Here is a 16,458-nt window from a genome sequence, read left to right as displayed (position 1 = left end):
GATCATTTTTCATTTGGAACAATATTGTAAATGTTTAGTTTATCATAAGTTTAGTTTAAGGTCACGCAAACTACTTTGGTTCAGCCTTTTACGCTAATGTGAAGACTGACTCGACAGAGCACTATTTAAGAAACAATTGAAAAGTAAAATATAAAGTTTTGGGTTCACCGGTTTGTTTGCTAACACGCCACAGTTTTGTGTGTATATGTAATATTATCCAGAGCTTATATTATATTTTATGTGTTTCTTAGTTCTACAGTGTGAACTGTGATGAAGAAGTAAGACCACAGTAAACATCAGTGAAAGGAACTCTCGCGTCTCTCGTGTTTGTGGACAAGCCGGCGTATGTTCTGTACTGCTATTCAGCCTGTTGTTGTCTATTTTATTATCATTATTATTATTATAACTTGCCTTTAAAGATAACAAATCTGTTCTTGGTCTCACATTTCGTAAAATAAATTTCCCCCAAAAATGCTACTTATACTCTAGTGCGACTTAAATTTATTTATTTATTTTTTTTCATTATTGCGCGACTTATACTCAGGAGCGACGTATAGTCCGGAAAATATGGTAATTTTAGTTATAGTGCACCTAAAGGGACACTGTGTAACTTTTCCATATTTTGATCTTGAGAGATTAGTTTGAATTTTTGTGAATGCCACTTACAGTCTAACTCTGTTGTCCATAGGGGGAGCTGACCATGAGTGGTGAGATGGAGAGCCTTCAGTCATCCCTGTTCTTGGATGTGGTTCCAGAGTGCTGGGTGAAGAAGGCATACCCCTCCATTTGTGGACTCACCCTCTGGTTCACTGACCTGCTGCTCCGGGTCAGGGAGCTGGAGACCTGGGCAACAGACCTCAGTCTACCCCCGACCGTCTGGCTCTCTGGATTCTTCAACCCCCAGTCCTTCCTCACTGCCATCATGCAGGCCTCAGCACGCAAGTAAGAGCTTACATGCTTATTTATTAATTCTTTCATAAATATATACTATTGATACTTTGCAGTGACATCACGCTGGAGGTGTGTATGCAGTGTGTATGGCAGAATGTTCAGTAGTTACCATGGTGACATGGTGACAAAGCACACATTAGCAAACGCTTCCAAAAAAGTTTTAAGATAGACTGAAAACTCAAGAAAACATACAAAATGAATCGTAACACATTTTCAGAAGCCTGTGATCAATTCAAGCGTTCCTAGTCCTGTTTAGGTGTTTGATTTTTAAAAGAAAAAAATGAGAGTGACTAACAAAAAAATAATAATAATAACTGTTGGCTAATGATAACTAGCTTGTGACTTTAATGTTATTTGAGAGAAACCTGTTTAACAAATCAGCTCACCTGTTGTAGCTCCATCTAAGTCAGTTCTTTCTGTTTTGAGTGTGTGAAAATAAAGCTTAAATTAAAGTCTAACAAAGTCTCAGACACATTGGTGCCGTCAGTTAGCATCACACCCCCAGGGAATGTTGATAACATCAGCTGCAAAGTATCAATACATACCAGGGTTCAGTGGGCGTCTATGGGATTTGAACTCATATAATTAGATACAAGTTTGCATCTTAAATAGTAATGCATAGGAAGGTGGTGTTTTCTAGAACGTACCATCACTAGAGTTGTTAAAAGTATCGATATTGAGATACTAATCAATAGTGAAAATCATCACATAAATAGGACACGATTTACTATACTTTTCCTCAAATGTTTTAGAATAGTCCATAGTCTTGATTTAGAAATACTTGCCTGAAACAGAAAGCTATGAATGTAACTACAGTTCTATGTTCAGTTCTATGAGCCATGAAAAACTACTACATAGTAATATAGAAACTACTATTTTGTGTTGATAATTATAGTCTATCAAAATTAACATTGTGTTATCAAAATAGGTATTTGAGCATAGTTAGTATTGAAATTAAGTTTGCGTTTCTGTCAGTAACAATATTACTGAAAAAAAAAGAAAATCCACATGTGTGTGCTTAGGAATGCCTGGCCCCTGGACAGCATGTGTCTGCAGTGTGATGTGACAAAGAAGAGCCGTGAGGACCTGAGCTCGGCCCCTAGGGACGGGGCCTATATACACGGGCTCTACATGGAAGGCGCACGCTGGGACATTCAGGTACTACCACAGAATCACACGTGTTTGTACTTGAATCAGGACTAGGACAACTTCTCTTGATTTGAGTACATTTTTGTTAAAGGTACAGTGGTCCTTCACTGTATCGCGGTTCACCTTTCATGGTCTTGCTGTTTCATGGATTTTTCCCATGCAATTCTACATGCTTTTTTTTACAGTGCATGAACGCACATTGTGCTCTGCATCCCAACCGGCCAAGGGAATGCAGACCACCCTCAATTGTTCTTCTTGTGCCGCGTCTCCCACACAGCACAGAATGTGTTCAGCCAAATTTACATAAATGTTCAATTGACACTACAGCCAGGTAAAGAGGCACGATCAGCGGAACTGTGAAATACACGTGAGTCGCTATTAATTAATTACAACAGAGAAATATGAGAAAATGTTAATGCTTGCCTGAGAAAAGTGTAGGGGTTTACAGCCTTAAAACATATATAATAATTGTAAAAAGTAAAGCTGACTACTTCGCAGATTTCACCTATTGCCAGTTATTTTTGGAACGTAACCACCGCGATAAACAAGGGACCACTGTACTATATGACACAAAATTCATTCTTGTGAGCTTTAAGCCATGTTATATAATGTTATCTCATTAAAAATATGTTTTGTTTCATTCACACAAGAGTAACCCTTTACTATTAGTCTGTCTACATCTCCAAAGCTCAAAATTCTCTGTTCCACCTTATGATGTCATTAAGTGGTAGTTATCAAGTTAACAGCTCTTTTTACCTTTTGTTAATATTTTTATTTACCATTATCTGGCATTATTTGTATCCCCTGAAAATTCTTGACACAGTTGCCACTTTTTTTCTAATTTAGGAGATGATTGAAATAACTATCTTAACCAATAATGATGAGGATGCTGTTGTAGGCCCTTGCAGAGCGTCTGGAGTGTGCTGGATCTGGGTAATTGCAGTAATGATCTGAAGCACTTTGTGAGAGATTGTCATGGAGTGTTTAGTCACAACAGGCACTACAGCACAGGTGCACAGAGCAGGTGGGAGGCTGACATGATGTTTTTTTGTTTCTTTTCTTTTTTTTTTTTTCTTTACATTATTTTACATAAAGGCCATTTCATACTCTGCAGCTGATGTCATCAACATTCCCTGAAGGTGTGATGCTAAATGTACCGTATTTTCTGCACTATAAAGCACACCTAAAAGCCTTTAATTTTCTCAAAAACCCACAGTGCGCCTTATATATGGATCAATATTGGGCGACATACGTCACAATCTGCCCATGGATTGCGGATGCCTGGGTTGATATATTAGTCTCAACTGTGGTGCGAGCTTTCATGAAGGCAGGAATTGTCACTGAACTGCCAGACAATAGCAGCGACACGGATAATGGCGATTTTGACGAGACGGAATCGGACACTTTGAATGCCAAGCTTGCCCAACTGTTCAACTCAGACACTGAAGAGGAAGAATTCGACGGATTTGTGAATGAGGAATGAACTGAAAAAGTGAGCTTTAAGTGTTTCTTCCACATGTTTACAACTAAACAAGGCTGGGAGATATTGTGAATATGGACATTAACGTTTAAACAACATTGAGTTATTGTTATTGCGTTGCACTATTTCGAGAGTTACTATATTGTAAATTGTGCATTAACTTGTTTTGTGAGTGAACAAAGTTTTCAGAGCTTTTTTTTTATATTCTATTAATAAAGTTTGACTGACTTATCTGACTGTTTTGTTGACATTCCCTTTAGTGCAGCTCCATCTCGTGGATGCATAACACAACCCCAGCTACTACAGTAGTTTATATTCTATGCGCCTTATAATGCGGTGCGCCCTATATATGAAAACTGTTTTAAAATAGGCCATTCATTAAAGGTGCACCTTATATTCCGATGCGCCTTATAGTGCGGAAAATACGGTAAGCATGCTCCATCTGAGGATTGTTAGATTTAAATATGAGCTTTATTTTAACACAATCTGACCAGAAAAAGCTGGTTTAGCTGGTTTAGTTTAAAACCTGTTAACATTCCGACGACCTGCCCCCGGGCCGTCGCCTTTACTTTACAACTTTACAGCAATGTACATATATTTCTGCGTCACCCACACAAACAATCTACACATCAAATGAAAGCTACGGCACTCATCTTTTCTGAACATTTTCACCTGCAATTACCACAGTGCTGACAGGAAAGACGTTTTTACAGAAAAGTCAAAAATGTGGATTTGGACTTCACTTAACTTTCAGGGCTCTGGTTCTGTCAAACATCATCATATCCCCACAAAGTTTGTCTCATTCGTTCCGTACAGGTCCAGAGAATATAATACAGTAATAATAATAATAATACATTTTATTTGAAAGCACCTTTCAGGACACTCATGGACACTGTACAAGACAAAGTTAAAAACACATATTTACAGATAAAACAGAGATACAAAACTGGAAGATGGTGAGAGTGACTGATTATGTGGTGTAGGATTGTGTGAACAGGTGGGTTTTGAGTCTGGATTTGAAAAGTGGAAGAGAGTCAATGTTGCGGGGGTCAGGAGGGAGAGAGTTCCAGAGCTGGGGAGCAGAGCAGCTGAAGGCTCTGCCCCCCATGGTGATGAGACGGGCAGAGGGGACAGAGAGCTGGAGAGAGGAAGAGGAGCGGAGGGAGCGAGAGGGAATTTCAGTGAAGAAATTATGTCCACAAAATAAGATCCTCCATGTCCAATCTGCTGCAAGAAAGTATTCCAAACGTGATATCTGCTCTGTCACTTTTTTTGCAATTCTTTTGTTGATTTCAAGCATAATAAAAGTCTGACTGCACCACCTTTGCTTTTCAGTGCTACACAAACGTGTTAGCTTGTGACTGACACCAATGTTGGTCAATAAGGTGGGGGTTATGGATTACTGGAGCCCCAGACAGCAAATCAGTGCTACAGATGACTGAAAGTTTATGCCCCACTCTCCCCCTTGTAGAATCAACCAGTTACATTACACATGTTTAGTGACATTTTCCCCTTACAGCCAATGAGTAGTGGAACACGACAATGTATGGCATGCCATGCTTTTTCGTAAACAGATGGAGCTTGACGCAGATGCAGAAATCTGAGCGTAATGGGTGCATAATTTTACACACTGTTGTTTTGCAGCAGTGTTGCATTCTTAAACATGACAAAATAGACAAAACAAAGGGAATACGTGATCAAGGATACTGTGAATGTTTCTACAAGTTATACTAGAGGCATCTTGGACCCAGATCAGTTTATGGAACCAAGTGAATATCTCATGGTGGACTCAGGAGTAGAGGGCCTTATTTCTTGAAGGATTGGTTGCTCTTCCTTCTGCTATTCACTTAATTGTAGGTAAAATATATTGTGTGTAATCATTAGGGATGGGGACAATGGTTGCTGCTTTGAAACAAGCTGGGACCAGTGAACAGGACAGTGAGGTGTTGTATATAGCTCTGCAGCACAGTCTTTTAGCACCTGGCCCAGTACTCCATCTGGCCCGGCCGCCTTCCTGGTGTTGATGCTACGGAACACACGTCTCACCGCATGAGTGCTCAGGACTGGAGCAGGGTCAGTCGAGGGGAGAGGGGACAGGACAGGCTCGGTGTTATCCCTGTCAAAACGGGCATAAAAGAGGTTTAAATCCTCAGCCAGAGTAGGACTGTCAGCTGAGGTGGTTTCCTCTTGTAGTTCGTAATAGCCCTGATGCCCTCCCAAACCTCCCTTGGGTTTGTGGTGTTCTCAAACCTGGCCTCAATGTGCCTCCTGTGATGTCGTTTGGCAGTATTGATGCCACTCCTCAAGTTAGTCCTGGCAGCACTATATGCCTCCTGGTCCCCGGAGTTGAAAGCAATATTCCTAGCTCGGATAAGTTTTTGAACTCCATGTGTCATCCAGGGTGGAGTATTGGGAAACACACGGAATTGTTTCCAGCTTGTTATGTTGTCCACACAGAAACAGATGTATTCCAAGACAGGGGAGGTGTAACTATCCAGTGCAACACGATTGACGGTGTCCTGCTCTTTGAATACTTCCCAGTCTGTGTGGTGGAAACAGTCTTGGAGCATAGGAATAGCGTCCTGCGGCCATGTTCTCACGGTTCTGATTGTAATCCCAGTGCTCTTGATCTTAGGTGTATACATTGGGTGCAGCAAAGAGAGAGATGGTCTGACAGACCCGGGTGGGGATAGGCCTGGGCTCTGTATGCGTCTGCAACATTAGTATACACCTGATCCAAAGTTCTATCTCCTCTGGTAGCACACTTCACATTTCGGTGGACTTTGTGCAGTACAGATTTTAAGTCCGCATGATTGAAGTTTGGGGGGTAACCATGACTGAGGACCTGTCTTGGGGCAATCATATTACCTCAGCCGTACGGAAGGCCCAACAGCACCTTTACTACCTGAGGAAATTGAGGAGTGCCCACATTCCCAGACCTCTGATGTTGAACTTTTACAACTGTGCCATCAGCAGCGTTCTGACGTATGGACTTTTAGTGTGGTTCTTCAGCTGCACTAAGGCTGACCAGCAGGCACTCCAGCAGGTGGTGAAAGCAGCCGGTAGAATCATTGGAATGACTCTGCCGGAAATCAGCACCATCTACTCCACTCACTGTCTGAGAAGAGTGCACAACATCCTGCGGGACTAATATCACCCTGCCTACGATCTTTTTCACCTGCTGCCCTCAGGGAGAAGGTACAGGTCCATACGGGCCAGAACATCCAGACTGGCCAACAGTCTGTATCCACAGGCTGTGCACAGGCTGTGCATGTGCTGCCAGAAGAACCGTCTCACGTTGTACTGAAGCCACACTGGGTCAATTGTTTACACTTGGGTTTAAGGGGTATTTATTTATTATTTATGGGTTTGCACTTTATGGGATGCTCCAAACACAATTTCGTTGTTCTTCTGTGAGGCACATGGGTGTTGTATTGACCTATCAGATGTACTCATCAGCTATTACAATGTTTTACACAAAACAAAGAAATGGTACAAGACATAATTTTTATTTATTTATTTTTTTTTACTATTTTGTGGACATTGCCATTGTGAATGCATTCAATCTCTATAAAGGACACTGTAGATCAAAGGGTAAAATCGCTATATGCACCAAAAGGCCTTTAGAGAAACTCTTGTCTTGGAGTTGGCAGAGGCTGGAGCCATCAGAACACAGCAGGAAGAAGGAAGCAGAGAGAAGTCTCTTTGTCTTGTGTACATTAACCCGGGTGACAAGACACAAGTCAGGTTGAAGTGCAAGAAGTGACATGCCAAACGCCAATGAAATATTTAACCTACAATATACCTCCAGCAAAAAAGAGACTGTTAAAGTGACTGGCACACAGAAGACCAGCCATAATCATGCACACTGATTTTCAGTTTGCAGTGTGTGTGTTTGTTTACATTTTGAAGTGTGTTTGTTTGTTTAGCGTTTGCAGTGTGAGTGTTGTAACGTCTGGACCAAAGAAACAGCACTTGGGGAAAAAGTTTAACAATGTTTATTTACAAGCTTCAAAGTGCAAATGAAGGTAGATCGATCAGTGGGTTGGGAGCGGGGTGCCGTGGTCCAGTGATAGAGCGGGAGGGTCTGAGACGAGGTGAACAGTACCAGTAGTGAAGAGCAGGGTCAATGACAGAGGAGCTGAGTGGGTCCAGAGAGTGGGACCTGGTGAGGAGCAAAATATCCAATTTAGAAAACGCAAAAGCAAAAACAAGAATGGAGCCAAGCAGAGTTGTACCACAAGGGATACGTGGATGATCTGGTGCTGAGTGTCAGGTCCTGGCTTCCTTTATCTACCCCAGGTGCAACTAATTGCAGAGGTCACTGGTATGGATGGGATTGATTTAGGACACATGCAATGTAGGGTGGAAGCAGAGGGAAGGAGGAAGCTGAAGCTGTACTGTAGACGGGTTAATGATTTTTGTGACCTTGAAGGGGCCTAGGAAGCGAATTTCTAGGAGTCAGTTTTAAGAGAAATATTTTTGGATGAAAGCCACACTGACTGACATGGCTGGTATTTGGGAGTGGGGGTGTGTCCCAGATTAGAGAAGGGCTGCTCTGGTGCTTCCCCAGACACTGTGGCAGCGTTGGAGGTGGTGTTGCATGGAAGGTACCGCCAGGTCCTTTTCCTCCGATGGGAAGAGTGGGGGTTGGTACCCTAGGGAAGCTTGGAATGGGGACAAGCCAGTAGCGGAACTCACCAGGGAATTGTGCGAATACTCAATCCATGGCAGGAATGTGCTCCAGGCAGAGGGGTTAGAGGATTCCACACAGCGTAATGCCGTCTCCAATTCCTGATTAGCCCGCTCGGTCTGTCCATTGGTCTGGAGGTGAAAAGCGGACTGAGACTCAGATGCTCCCAGACCCTTGCAGAAGGATTGCCAAACTTGGGACGTGAAGTGGGTCCCTCAGTCCACGACTATATCCACCGGAATCCCATGGAGTTGGAATACATGGTTAGTTACTTGGTCAGCCGTCTCCTCGGCGGTGGGTAGCTTCGATAGGGTGACAGAATGGACTGCCTTGGAGAAATGGTCAATGGGAGGCTTTACCCCTGGCACACACCTGGCACCCTGAGACATAGGCCCTGGTGTCTCTGTTGATGGTGAGAGTGAGAGGGAGAGTGTGCAGTTGACCCCTAGATGGCAGGTGAACCGAGAGCAGTGGACCCATTCCAGTACCTTGGAGTGGACAGGATCAAAGAGAGTACCAGGTGGGCCATTACCTGGATCAGGATGGGTATGTTGAGCCTCCCGGACCACGTCCTCAATCTCCCAGTGGACAGACACAGATAAGGGATATCATGGGCTCCGAAGAGGATACTCCGGAGAGTATCTTCCTGGGAGAACTGGCATCAGAGTGCATCCGGGTTGATGTTACGGGATCCCGGACAATAGGTGAGTATAAAGTTGAATCTACTAAAAAATAGTGACCAGCGAGCTTGGCGGGAATTTAGGCATTTGGTGGATTGAATGTAAGATATTTTTCTGATCTGTCCAAATCAGAAAAGGATGCTCCACCTCCTCCAACCAGTGACGCCACTCTTCCAGGGCGAGTTTGACTGCCAGCAGTTCTCAATCCCCCACATCATAATTGCTCTCAGCTGGGAAAAGGCGACAAGAGAAAAAGGCACATACAATTGATCATGGGGTTCAAACCTTTGGGAGAGGATTGCCCCAACACTGGTGTCTGAGGCATCCACCTCCACGACAAACTGGCGGGAGGGGTCGAGCTGATGTAGGATTGGGGCCGAGATGAATAGGTCCTTCAGCTTTTCAAAGACAGGGGTCCAACTAAACTGTGTAGAGGGACTACTACTACTACAAGTCCCTACTACTCACGACTACAACACTGTATGTGGTCAAAATGCTGGCTTTCAGGTAATATTTTCAATAATACTTAATACAGATGCAGATATCTAAAATTAATAGTTCTTGGGCCTAGTCCAGACATGGGCAAACTATGCCCCGGGGGCCACATATGGCCCTTTGGGCTTATTAATCTGACCTGCCGAAAACTATTTGTACACTAAGTCTTGCATATTCATGCTCTGCTACATGTTACAGGCCAAATCTCTAATGTAATATATACATATATATGTATCCTGGCTCGACCCCTCTGTCAAATTTTAGAACCCATTGTGGCCTGTGTTTCTAGTCAGTTCGTGGTCCCATATAGAGACTGAAAAAGAGTTCTCCAGGAGTTGATTTGACTATGCTTAATTTGATGTGCATTTGACCATGCTTAATTTGATGTGCATATGCATTAATCAACCTAACTAAGTAATAATTAGAAAAACATGCAAATCTGTGACGTACACTTTAATTACAGCATGTGGCAGCATTAGACTCCACCATGGGCCTACTCCAAATAACAATGTTTTTAAGCCTTCAGTTTACATGCGATTAGTGCTTGTCCTTCGGCATCTAGCAAAGTCAAACGCGCACACACACGCACATACACATACGCATGTAGTTACCGCAGTAATGAGAGCCGTGTTTTTCCAGCCCGCTCCAGTCAAACTCAAAGCTTGACTTTCCCCCTCCTTCAAGGACATAAGCGGGCATGCTGAGAATCCAACCAGCAATTTACCAAAGTCCAGACAAAAGTATATATGTCAAAGAAGCACTGTCAGGAGTGCAGAACACAACTCATGATGAGACTTATTATAAACTTTTTAATTACACATCAAATGGAATTTGTTCTTAGGAGGAGTGTAAAGCCAAGGGCACTCTCTTGGTCTCGACAAAAGTTATTGTACAGTTTATGTGGTGAAAAGATGAAGCATTTTTCATAATTTATGTCTCGAGGTTCTCTGTGAAAAACATTGAAAAGAATACCACATTTATAGCGCTATTAGATTATGTAAATTTTATTTTAGGGAGGCGGTCCTAATTTGAGCCCAGTTTGTGGAGTTGATGGACTTGGTTTGGTGGAATAGTAACTGTGGTAAATATTTATCATAGTTTTACATCAGTTAAGTGGCAACTTGTGGGGAAAAATCTGTGAAGAAAAGTAGAAAAATACAGGAAGTAGCGGTGAGTTCTAAAATCTGTTGATTACTACCTATGTACACAAGATGAAAAATTCCATCCAAAAGGTGGAGGTCACAGGGAAGGGATTTTTTTCTTTAATTGTTCATTTATCAGAACACAAGTGTTTATTCAGCCCTGTGGTGGAGGGGCCCTCCCTGGACCGCGACCTTAACATGGTAGAGGGGTTTGAGTGCCCGAATGAAGTTGTCGGGGGCTTCATGCCCCTAGTAGGGTCACCCATGGCAAACAGGTCCAGGGGGATGGGTCAAACTAAGAGCGGTTCAGAAGCCCCTTATGATGCGAGATAAATCAAGGCCAGTTACGTCGCCCGGACCGGTGTTACCGGGGCCCCACCCTGGAGCCAGGCCTGGGATTGGTGCTCGACAGCGAGCGGCTGGTGGCTGGGCTTTTCGCCACAGAGCCCGGCCGGGCTCAGCCCGAAGGAGTGACGTGGGGCCGTCCTCACGTGGACCCACCACCCGCGAGAGGATCCGTAAGGGGCCGGTGCGTGCATCTGGGCGACAGTCGAAGGTGGGGGCCTCGACAACCGGATCTCCAGACATGGAGGCTAGCTCTGGGGACATGGAATGTCACTTCGCTGGGGGGGAAGGAGCTGGAGCTTGTGCGGGAGGTTGAGCGTTACCGACTAGATATAGTCGGCCTCGCCTCCACACACAGTTTGGGCTCTGGAACCCCACTTCTTGAGAGGGGCTGGACTCTTCATTTCTCTGGCGTTGCCCGCAGGGAGAGGCGGAGAGCTGGTATGGGCTTGCTGATTGCCCCACAGCTCAGCTACCTTGTGTTGGGGTTCACCCCTTTGAACAAGAGGGTCGCATCCCTGCAACTTCGGGTTGGGGACAGGTCTCTCACTGTTGTGGCGGCCTATGGGCCAAACAGCAGTGTAGAGTACCCGGCCTTCTTGGAGTCCCTGGGAGGGGTCCTAGACAGTGCACAAACCGGGGACTCCATTGTTCTCCTGGGTGACTTCAATGCCCATGTGAGTAACGACAGTGACACCTGGAGGGGCGTGATTGGGAAGAAGGCCTCCTTGATCTGAACTCGAGTGGTGTTCTGTTATTGTACTTCTGTGCTAACCACAGTTTGTCCATAACGAACACCATGTTCGAGCACAAAAGTGTCCATCAGTGCACATGGCACAGTGCACATGGCACCAGGACACCCTAGGTCGGACGTCGATGATCGACTTTGTTGTCGTGTCATCTGATCTCCGGCCGCGTGTCTTGGACACTCGAGTGAAGAGAGGAGCTGAGCTGTCAACTGATGACCACCTGGTAGTGAGTTGGATCTGCTGGTGGAGGAGATAGCCAGACAGACCTGGCAAGGTCGTAAGGGTCTGTTAGGAACACCTGACAGAGCCTTCTGTCAGAGGGGTCTTCAACTCACACCTCCGGGAGAACTTCTCCCTGATCCTGGGGGAGGCTGGGACATGGACTTTGAGTGAGCCACCTCTATTGTCGATGCGGCCGCTCGTAGCTGTGGTTGTGAGGTCTGCGGTGCGTGTCACGGCGGCAATCCTCGAACCCGGTGTTGGACACCGGAAGTAAGGGATGCCATCAAGCTGAAGAAGGAGTCCTATAGAGCCTTGTTGGCTCGTGGGACTCCTGAAGCAGCCGATGAGTACCGGCGGCCTAAGTGTGCCGTGGCTCGTGTGGTCGCAGAGGCAAAAACACGGAATTGGGAGGAGTTTGGGGAGGCCATGGAGAAGGACTATCGGACGGCCTCAAAGAAATTCTGGCAAACCGTCCGACGCCTCAGGAGGGGAAAGCAGTGCTTCACCAACACTGTTTACAGTGCGGGTGGAGAGCTGCTAACCTCGACTGGGGATGTTGTCAGGTGGTGGAAGGTATACTTTGAGAATCTCCTCAATCCCCCCGTCATGTCTTCTGAGGAGAAAGCAGAGACTGGGGACCCGGAAATGGACTCTTCCATCACCCTGGCTGAATTCACCAAGGTGGTTGGCAAACTCCTCGGTGGCAAGGCTCCGGGGCTGATCAAGATCCGTCCTGAGTACCTCAAGTCTCTGGATGTTGTGGGACTGTCTTGGCTGACACGTCTCTGCAACATCGCGTGGCAGTCGGGGACAGTACCTGTGGAATGGCAGACTGGGGTGGTGGTCCCTCTGTATAAGAAGGGGGACCGGAGGGTATGTTCCAATTACAGGGGAATAACACTCCTCAGCCTTCCCGGTAAGGTCTACTCCAGGGTACTGAAGAGGAGAATCCGACCTATAGTCGAACCTCAGATTGAGGAGGAGCAGTGTGGTTTTCGTCCCGGTCGTGGAACACTGGACCAGCTCTATACTCTCCATCGGGTCCTTGAGGGTTCATGGGAGTTTGCCCAACCAGTCCACATGTGTTTTGTGGACCTAGAGAAGGCATTCAACTGTGTCCCTCGTGGTGTCCTTTGGGGGGGTGCTCCGGGAGTTTGGGGTCAGGGGCTCTTCGCTAAGGGCTGTCCGGTCCCTGTATGACCAGAGCAGGAGCTGTGTTCGCATTGCCAGCAGTAAGTCGGACCTGTTTCCAGTGCATGTTGAACTCCGCCAGGGCTGCCCTTTGTCACCGGTTCTGTTCATTATATTTATGGACAGTATTTCTCGGCGCAGCCAGGAACTGGAGGGGGTCTGATTCGGGAACCAAAGGATCTCATCTCTGCTGTTTGCAAATGATGTTGTCCTGATGGCTTCTTCGAGCCAGGACCTGCAGCAGGCACTGGGGCAGTTTGCAGCCGAGTGTGAAGCGGCTGGGATGAAAATCAGTTCCTCCAAATCCGAGGCCATGGTTCTCGACCGGAAAAAGGTGGTTTGCCCTCTCCGGGTGGGTGGAGAGCCTTTACCTCAAGTGGAGGAGTTCAAGTATCTCGGGGTCTTGTTCACGAGTGAGGGAAGGATGGAGCATGAGATTGATAGGTGGATCGGTGCAGCGTCTGCAGTGATGTGGTCGCTGCATCAGTCCGTTGTGGTAAAGAAGGATCGCGGATACAAGCAGCCAAAAATGGGTTTCCTCCGTAGGATGGCTGAGCGCACCCTTAGGGATAGGGTGAGGAGCTCAGTCACACGGGAGGAGCTCGGAGTACAGCCGCTGCTCCTACACGTCGAGAGGAGTCAGCTGAGGTGGCTCGGGCATCTGCTCAGGATGCCTCCTGGACGCCTCCCTAGGGAGGTGTTTTGGGCATGTCCCACCGCGAGGAGGCCCCAGGGAAGACCTAGGACACGCTGGAGGGACTATGTATCTCGGCTGGCCCCACCGGAGGAGCTGGAGGATGTTTCTGGGGTGAGGGAAGTCTGGAAGTCCCTGCTTAGACTGCTGCCCCCATGACCCGGCTCCGGATAAGCGGAAGAAAATGGATGGATGTTTAAGAATAACTATTTTGTAGTTGTTCGTTTTTTTTTTTTTGTTTTTTTTTTACATGTTACATGTTTTACTTCTTAGTTGGTCAAAATTCCCAAATTTGTATCCATGGTGAGCCTGCTTGGCAATAACTATGCTAGTCAGCTAACTCTGAAATGCTACAGACTTTTTACACAAACACAACAGACTTTCTACACCAAATATGGCAGAAGACGTTCCGGAAACTTTTTGACGGTATGTCCCATACCATCACTGACCCAAACAACAGAGTGGAGACAGAGGCTTAGAAGAGCCTTTCCTGCTGGATCTCCAGTGTTCACCTGGCTGCCCCTGGAAACTGATGTGATGCTGCAGGACACAGGGGGACAAAGAAGAGGAACACTTTTGTCCTGAGAGGATGTTTTTCTCTTCAAACTGCCACTGGCTCTGATGACCCTACCTGCTGAGCTGCACTGACACTTTTGTTTGAGACAAATACACTGATTTTGATTTGATTTGAATTCCCTATTACAACAATATAATCACCAAAATGGATCTGTGTTACATTCACATAACATTTACTGTACATTTCTTTAGCCAGTTTAGCTTTACCCATATTCTTTACATATAAGTTAACTCAGCTGGAATTCTCTGAAGTTTGAACTTCTAATGTTTAAGTGTGAAAATCATCATCCAGTTGTCTGGACAATTATACTGCATGGTCTCCAGGGATAAAGGAACACAAAAAAAAAAAAAAAAACGTCATTTAACACAGTTCAGTCCTTAACCTCTGAACTTTTGAACTGCATATGCAGCACTTCTTAGTTGGTTAAAATCCCCAGATATCATGTTAAAAACTGCCCTGCCCAGTGTGCAGCAAGGTAAAGCCAGAAGAGCAGCTAATCACTGTGTTGCCATAGGATAATAACAATTATAATTTGCGGTTAATGGGTTATAATGAGGTTGGTAAATGTTGGCCAACTGAATTTTTGTCTCATTCAACATAATGGCATTTTGGTGACTTCAACAGGCTCAAAAAAAAAAAAAAATACACAAAAAGTCAGTGAAGTCTGGTCTCCCTCAAGAGATATTTTTTAGACATAAATTATCAAATTATTTTTCCCATTATAATCTGGGACTAACTAATAAAGAAAATAATTAATTAATGTATTGCTAGGAATTACGTCTAAGAACACTACCAGTCAAGAGTCCAACTCTATGAATGGACACATCTGGGATGTAGTAAACAAAACATGAACTTAAAATAATTCAAAACTGGTTTAAAAAAAAACAACAACAAAAACAAAAAAAAAAACAAAAAAAACCATATCCACCCTTTGCTTTGGTTTGCACTTTTGATATTTCTTGAAATCAAAACTATTTCAGGAGACTTCACCTTAAACATGATGCACACTGAAAGAAGGCCAAGCATTTCTCAACAAAATAAAGGGTGGCTACTGAACTGTGGGATTTGAATAAATAAAAAATTCTGCTATTTCACTATTTCTTTATCACATAATTCCATATATCTTGCTTCATATATTTGATGTCTTCCATATGTATATAATAAGCATTTAAGTAAAACATTAAATGACAGGATGTGCCCAAACTTTTGACTGGTAGTGTATATCATATCTTCTGCCCGTCTCCAAACAGGAAATTAAATTATAAACTTCACCAAAATATAAAAAATAGAACAAACTAGACTTGTTTTATTGTAAAATACTTATGAGAACTATGTTTTAGTTAAATAAGTGCCACATGCACTTTCTCTTACTATAATATAATGCTTTATTTTATTTTTTATTCTAATTTATAAATCCGTGCTTATATCTAAACTCTCCCATTTGAGTTGGTCCTTGGTTTGCGTTGCAGAGTGGCCTGATAGTGGATTCCCGGCTGAAGGAGCTGACCCCCTCCATGCCACTCCTCTTCATCCGGGCCGTGCTTCTGGACAAGCAGGACCAGTGCAGCCTCCTCTACCCCTGTCCCTTGTACAAGACCCGGCACAGAGGGCCCACCTATGTCTGGACCTTCCACCTGCGCACCAAGGACAAGCCCTCCAAATGGACTCTGGCTGGGGTCGCCCTTCTCCTGCAAATATGATGATGTCCTCTGTTACAAGAAACCCCCATAAGAAATTATTTTGGGTGGATTCTACCACTGTATACAGTACCAGTCAAATGTTGACTGACAAATGACACACTTTCATGTAATTTTCTATATTTCTATAATTATTTACATTGTGGATTCTCACTGAAGGCATCAAAACTATGAATGGCACATATGCAATGTAATAAATATAAATGTAATAAACAAAATTAAAAAAAATAATAATAAAAGATAATAGATAAGATTAAAATTTTTTATAAAAATAGTCATCCTTTGCTTTGAACCAGGGTTTGCACTTTTGGCATTTCTTGACAAAGCACAAAGCCCAGCTGTGAAATTAAAACCATTTCCAGAAACTTTATCTTGAAGCTCATTCAGGATTTG

The 16,458-nt window shown here is 44.4% G+C and overlaps 1 protein-coding gene across 2 annotated transcripts in view; it reads left to right on the top strand.

The window, feature by feature from the left end:
* The window catches only part of dnah9 (dynein, axonemal, heavy chain 9), a 612,810-nt gene extending 596,742 nt beyond the window's left edge, over positions 1–16,068 (top strand). For both annotated transcript variants that reach the window (XM_033984465.1, XM_033984463.1), the window contains exons 76-78: positions 689–942; positions 1,974–2,109; positions 15,838–16,068. In XM_033984465.1, coding sequence (XP_033840356.1) covers positions 689–942; positions 1,974–2,109; positions 15,838–16,068 — 621 coding nt within the window. The remainder of the gene's footprint in view (positions 1–688; positions 943–1,973; positions 2,110–15,837) is intronic.
* The last annotated feature ends 390 nt before the right edge of the window (positions 16,069–16,458 follow it).

Source organism: Periophthalmus magnuspinnatus, chromosome 19, assembly GCF_009829125.3.
Source record: "Periophthalmus magnuspinnatus isolate fPerMag1 chromosome 19, fPerMag1.2.pri, whole genome shotgun sequence".
In the NCBI taxonomy this organism is placed as follows: Eukaryota; Metazoa; Chordata; class Actinopteri; order Gobiiformes; family Gobiidae; genus Periophthalmus; species Periophthalmus magnuspinnatus.
This window is presented reverse-complemented; position numbering and strand designations above follow the sequence as displayed.